Here is a 6,172-nt window from a genome sequence, read left to right as displayed (position 1 = left end):
GAGTGCTACACCAGAGACAGAAAGAGATACCGTGGCCGAGAGAGGGAGGGAGCTTATGTGCAACAGTGAGCGACAATGACAGAGATTGGAGAGCTCGAGCTTCAGTCTAGGACGTTGAGGGAGGAGGGGGAGAGTTTACGGTTGCTAAACGACGTCGTTTTTGAAAGTGAAAAATAAAAAAGCATGACGCGGTCCAAGTCATATAAATTGGCTGGGTCTGATAACTATTGAGTCTACTGTTGTTGTTATAGTATTTAAAAATTAAGAAATAATCAGTTCAATAATATATCCAATAATAATGTGATACATAAACGTCTTTATTGGAATATCTGCCTTAATATAAATCTTTTTTCAGTATAATCGGAATCCCAAAAAGATAACATCATCCTCGAGTCTTGGAACATAAAAAATTTAAGTTTTAACTATGTACAACACAACTTGATAATTTGACTCAATATTATTACAGTACATATTACACTGACTCACTTTTATCTGTGAAATTATTTCGAAAGAAACTCTAGTGTTACAAAAACACTACACCTATCAACCTAATCATCAATTAATATCTCCTAAGGTTTAGTTAAAAACTTAAAACTGACATAAAAACAAGCTAAGAAAACCCACAAACACAAGAATGCAAAACCTGAAAACAGAAGAAATTCTAAGCATACACACATTAACATAGAAGTGATAATAAAATCTTAACTTCTCATCATTAAATCTACCGTGTCTTCATTATTAAGGTAGCTTACACAATACCCAAATGCAGGCAAAAATATTGAATGAGCCTGTAACATGATGCAATTGGTGTCCTATGTCTCTTAGTGACATGAATCATTATAGAATATAAATGTGAATCAAACAGAAGAAAAATTAGAACAAAACAATGTAAAACACATTCTTTAGTGCTACAAAATGAACATTGTTCACTGCTTCACCGCTTTGGGGGCATGCTTTTGATCCCAGAATATATACGTAAGAAATTGAACCTTTTTTTAGCTTCCTATTCTGTATCCCTAAAGCTTTCGCTGGTCAGCCACAATTTCTTCTGGACGATAAAAACAACCTCATCGCTGTCCTGGTCAGAGTCAGAACTGGAATCTGCAGTTGCCACTGCTTCCCAGTGCAACGCGGTTAGGTACTTCTTTACAAAGTCAATCACCGGTTGTTTATCGCGTATGATTATGTAACCGGATGGTCTGAGGATACGATCAATCTCAATCAACAGATCCTCCTGGCTGCAATCTTTCTTTTCTAGGTCGGAGAAGACGGTCCATGCATGGAGTAAATCATAGGTTCGAGGGTACGTTGAAAATGCTTCACACCTGTTAGGCACATGAAAATCTGATCAAATCTAATCTTTCATGAACTGAAGGAACAAACAACAAAAAAGATTAAATCAATCTGGATTGAAATAATGCTTTTTATTTTTATCAAATCCAGAATTCCAGACGTCAATCAAATCAGTTCATAAAAAAAGGATGCCTTGAATGTGTCAAACAATATCAAAAAAGGATCACTAAATATTTAAATTTCAGGTGAAAGATCTTCAATACCAATCATGGGTAGTGCCTATGAGGCCTCTATCATAGATGAGCTTGAGTGTGTTTAATCCATCTTTGGGTACAACATTCATCACCCAAACATTCTTATCTCTAAGAGCAGCTCCAAATGAACCCATGTGTGCTTTCATATCCATTATGTTCCTCAGTGTGTTTGATTTGATTTTGGGACTCAAGAGATTCCAGTATTTCTCTACTCTCCTTTTCCAAAGTTCCTGTACCACATGACAAAATTTAACCCAACAGTTTGTTTATTAAGCTTATGAATTGCGCAGTATACAATGAATGAATAAATATCACAGTCATCATGAAGCAGAAAAATTGTAATTTTCAATTACCGTGTCCTTTTCAAACATATCACTTGAATAGCCAAAGTCAGCTAGTCTAGGAGGAGGACTAGTCAATCTTGCAGGCCATGGAGCTAATCCACTACCTTTAACTCTGTTGTCATCTGATAAAGGAAACAAAAATATTCTTTAATTAAAAATTAAACAAATTAAAAATAAAATTTTAAGCAAAATTTTAGCAACTTGGTGCGCAGGTGACATGAATTTGAAGAAAATTAGGGAGCTTCTACAACTAACCAGTAGTGTAAGAGAAAATTATGCAACACACAGGCCTATATCAAACAAGTTTCATACTCAAAACCACACTCACAGTTCAAAAGCAGTTTTCTAATAGGTATTCCTTTGCAAAGAATGTAATATTCAGTTCTAAGGCCAATTCAATGTAACTTGGAGAGACACATAATACATAATGAAGCAGATATTATAGGGAAATAACTCTTCGTGCTGGAATGGATAGTAGAAACCATAGAATAAAAATACAATGCATGCCACTAAGGAAGCAGGCATAAAATAGCTCCAAAAAGAATTACCAAAGTCAGATAATGCAAAAACCATCAACTAACATTGAGAAAAGGGTACTCACGATCACTGTAAGGTGTTATACAAGCTTCCATATTTACTCCCCACACAGCATCTGGGTCACTATCAGACTGACAAAGAGGGGGGTGGGTACCAGGCTCTCTTTCCATATAGCAATCATTTGTCAAAGGTTTTTGCCAAATGACAGTTTGGTTCCTTTTTGCAGCTATTCTCCAACACATGCGTCCCACAAGGTCACTCATTTCTCTCCATATCCTTAGATCCTCTTCATCCTGTGCATATGCTTCTGGAGACGAGTATGCAAAATAACCTCCTGGCCTCAACAATCGATCTAATTCAAGTAGTAGTATTCCATCTCTTTGAAGCCAATCAATTCGACAACGAGAACAATGAGCAAGTTCAAAAGATCTGCTTGGGTAAGGGAGTCTCTTGGTTCCCAGGACACCCAAATATGCAGGAATTCCTCTTTCTAAGGCAAACTGGATTTGATTTTGATGCACATCATTTGGTGCCAAGGACATTGCAATGATATCAGATGAAAGGAGGTAAGCTCCAAAACTAGCAACACCACAGCCAACATCAAGCACTGTCCGCAACCTTCCTTCGTTGTTTAGATTATTGTTTGAAAAGTTGAGCATCTGGCAATGCAAAATAGAATGTAAGATTATAATTTCTCCATGAAATCTTAGCAAATCTTCATATAGGGATACTCTGAGCCATTTAATAAAAATAGAGATCTAGAAAGATATACGCATAATACTAAATTCCTATGGTATTCCAAATACTAAAAACAAAATACATAATTGCATCTATTTTGTTAGCAAACACTAGTAGAGTCAGACTTAGCCTCACATTAGCAATCGATGCAATGTATTTATCAGCACCGTAATGAAAATGAGTTCCTCCTCCAGGAAAATTTATCTTTTCACCTTTGACAACCATCCAATTCTGATCAGACTTCTCATGTGCAAGGTGAGTATGTGGGATATTTGCTTTCCACACCTCATCTCTGCTTTGTGGCCACTTAATAGGGATCTGGAGCATCAGAGAAACAACCAATGTTACTAAAATCAGATAAATGTACACAAGGATATGTTGAGGATCACATCTATGCTCAATGAATTTTCACCTTGTATCCAGGTGGAGGGGGAATCAAGCAATTGTACCGCCTTTCGGCAGGAGGGCAATGTCTTTCATAGTGTTCCATCACAGACAGATCCAGCTTCATCCTCATTTGATAGATAAGATGTCTATCTAAGCAAGGAATCAACTCAGAATGGCGATCATCACAGACCTTTTCAGAGAGAGAAACATCAGAAACACAATGAAAATGATGATAAGCCAACAGTATAACTACATTGGACTTTTCTGTGGGTTGTGTCGGTCCACTTATTTATGTTATTACATATTATTATCATTATCCAACTAGAATCTATTGTTACTTGAATGGAATACTTTTTCTTCAACTTCATACTAAATGTAAATAAACCCTATAACTGGACTCAAGGTTGGAAAATTAATTTGGAACAAAAGGACTACACCCAAGTTCATAATTATTGAATACAAAAAGACGGACTGGTTAAAGGATGTTTTGGGAAGAACCTGTGTGAATATAATCTATATCTAAACTTATAAATCAACTTACAGGGAAACTCTTGGGTATTATATCATCTTCCACATCTCCCTTCCCTAAATTCGATGAAGATTCATCTTGCTTGCTATCAGTGTCATCATCCGAACCCAAATATGATGACCCAAGTCGTTTCAACGATTTTCCATAGTCAAGAGTGGATGAACCACCATTTTGAGAGCCAAAGATGGATCCACCGAAGACATACAGGAAACCAAGAAAAATTGCCACAACACAAATGGAAGCAATTAAACGTTTCTTCGGTGATCCATCAGCTCTTCCCCTCGACATTTATTAGTTGAAAGTAACACCAATCCAAATTGCAACTCTTTAAGTGGCAACTCTAATACTTCAAATTTGAATCACAATTCATAAATCATAAAACAGCTTCTTCACACCAGGCCAACTTAGTGATCAACCTGCAAATAACAAAAGGAACAGAAGTCAACAAAATGATTACAGGAAGAATTCATTACAGTGCTGATGTTTTGAAATTTGATCAAATGATAGAGCTCAAAAGAATCAATACTATGCAATCACAAAAGCAGAACATTACAATACAAAGTTTAAACTAGGGCAATGAAAAACCGATCCAAATATATCAACCAATTTCAAGCTTTTTAATGATGAGACATAGAGAAGAGATCCACGTGTAGAAACAAAGTTAAAACTTTTACATCTCTGGATGCAAAGTTCAATAGATGATATCAGGGCAACCAATCACTAAAGCAAGCTTTATGATAGACTAAGTATATTCACAAATGAATAGAAGGATAATATAACAAGTAATCTAGCACACACAACCCTTTAGTGTAACTGAAGTCATTGCAATTTAGTCCAATCAAAATATAAGAGGTATAACTCAAAAAACAAAATTCACATAATCACACCTAGTTTTCAACACAATTCTTTTCCATAATTGAGGAAACAATAAAATAATGAAAGAAAGCAACAATGGCAATTATGCTAGCCAAGTAGACATACAGCAAAGTCACAGCAAATCAGTGAAAGTGATGGATCCAAAGATTAAAACCAATGATCCAAATTCACAAGCAAAAGAAAAAATCTTTTGCAGAGAAAAAGCAGATCAAGGAAGCTTCCACGGATTTAAATCCAAAACAGTAATAACTAATCACCTTAAATGACAAGCATGTACTTAATAGAATTAGAAAGCATATATGTAATCAAACAAAACTCCCAGATCTACCGCAATGGGAAAAAAAAAACACAAGTAAGCATTAAAAGAAAGTGTAACCGTTACTACTACCACTACTCATTAATAGCAACGAATAAAAAAAAACAAAGCTTGGCTGCATTCAATACACACATTATTAGCAACTACCAAATCAAACACAGCCATGTAGAGATAACATATTAACATTCCAGATCCATCATAAAAAGGAAGTAAGGAATTCGCGAAAAACAAACAAAAGAAGCTTACTGGGCTAGATCAAAACCCAATTGGGTGCCAGAGGAAAATATCAAAATCCCAGCTTTGCGATGATGTATATATGTGTATGTAGATCAGATCTCAGAGAGCAATTGATTGTTTTGTAATAAATAAATAAATATTGGGAAAGTGATGACAGTGTGTGTTTGCGTGTGTGACAGTGGATGTGGTGTTACTGGTAGAAGAATAGAAGGGGGTATGTGTTAGTGAGAGAGAGAGTTGTTATAAAGAAAGGTGCGAAGTGTGGTGTCCCTACCTCTGACCTACGAAGAAAGTGTTGTTGGTAACAGGTTACACTTTACAGCGTGCCGACGGATTGACCTCTCAAGCACTACATTACACTTCTTCCCAGACCGGAAAACAAAACCAAAAATGGATACAAATTTTAGGTATTAAGGATACAAATTTTAATGGAATTTCGAGAGTTAATATTTAAAATTATTCTTAAAATTTGTTTTCAACTTAATTTAATCTTTAAATTTTTAATTAATTTAAATTATATTTTAAAATTTTAATTGTGTCTTAATTCTTAAGTTATTTTTTTGTCAATTTCATAAAAAAAAAACTGACATGCACGTTTAATTGACACTTGGTAAAAATAAAACTACGTCGTTTTAAGATTCGCGCCTAAATTAAACCAAAA

General features: G+C 35.3%; 1 protein-coding gene across 2 annotated transcripts; it reads right to left on the bottom strand.

The window, feature by feature from the left end:
• Positions 1–688: 688 nt before the first annotated feature.
• On the bottom strand, positions 689–5,931 carry LOC112711219 (probable methyltransferase PMT3). 2 transcript variants are annotated; one of them, XM_025763830.2, is made up of 8 exons: positions 5,521–5,931; positions 4,095–4,498; positions 3,579–3,743; positions 3,302–3,484; positions 2,493–3,087; positions 1,901–2,013; positions 1,557–1,777; positions 689–1,325 (listed from the first exon to the last, which is right to left on the bottom strand). In XM_025763830.2, the coding sequence occupies exons 2-8, from the start codon at positions 4,368–4,370 to the stop codon at positions 1,004–1,006; spliced, it is 1,875 nt and encodes a 624-aa protein (XP_025619615.1). In that variant the 5' UTR covers positions 4,371–4,498; positions 5,521–5,931; the 3' UTR covers positions 689–1,003. The 2 variants fall into 2 exon arrangements, with proteins under 2 accessions (XP_025619615.1, XP_072059275.1); XM_072203174.1 differs by having other exon boundaries at positions 5,786–5,931.
• Positions 5,932–6,172: the final 241 nt, after the last annotated feature.

The sequence above is a fragment of the Arachis hypogaea genome, chromosome 9 (assembly GCF_003086295.3).
Source record: "Arachis hypogaea cultivar Tifrunner chromosome 9, arahy.Tifrunner.gnm2.J5K5, whole genome shotgun sequence".
NCBI lineage: Eukaryota > Viridiplantae > Streptophyta > Magnoliopsida > Fabales > Fabaceae > Arachis > Arachis hypogaea.
The sequence above is the reverse complement of the archived record's forward strand: the minus strand, read 5'-3'. Positions and strand labels throughout refer to the sequence as shown.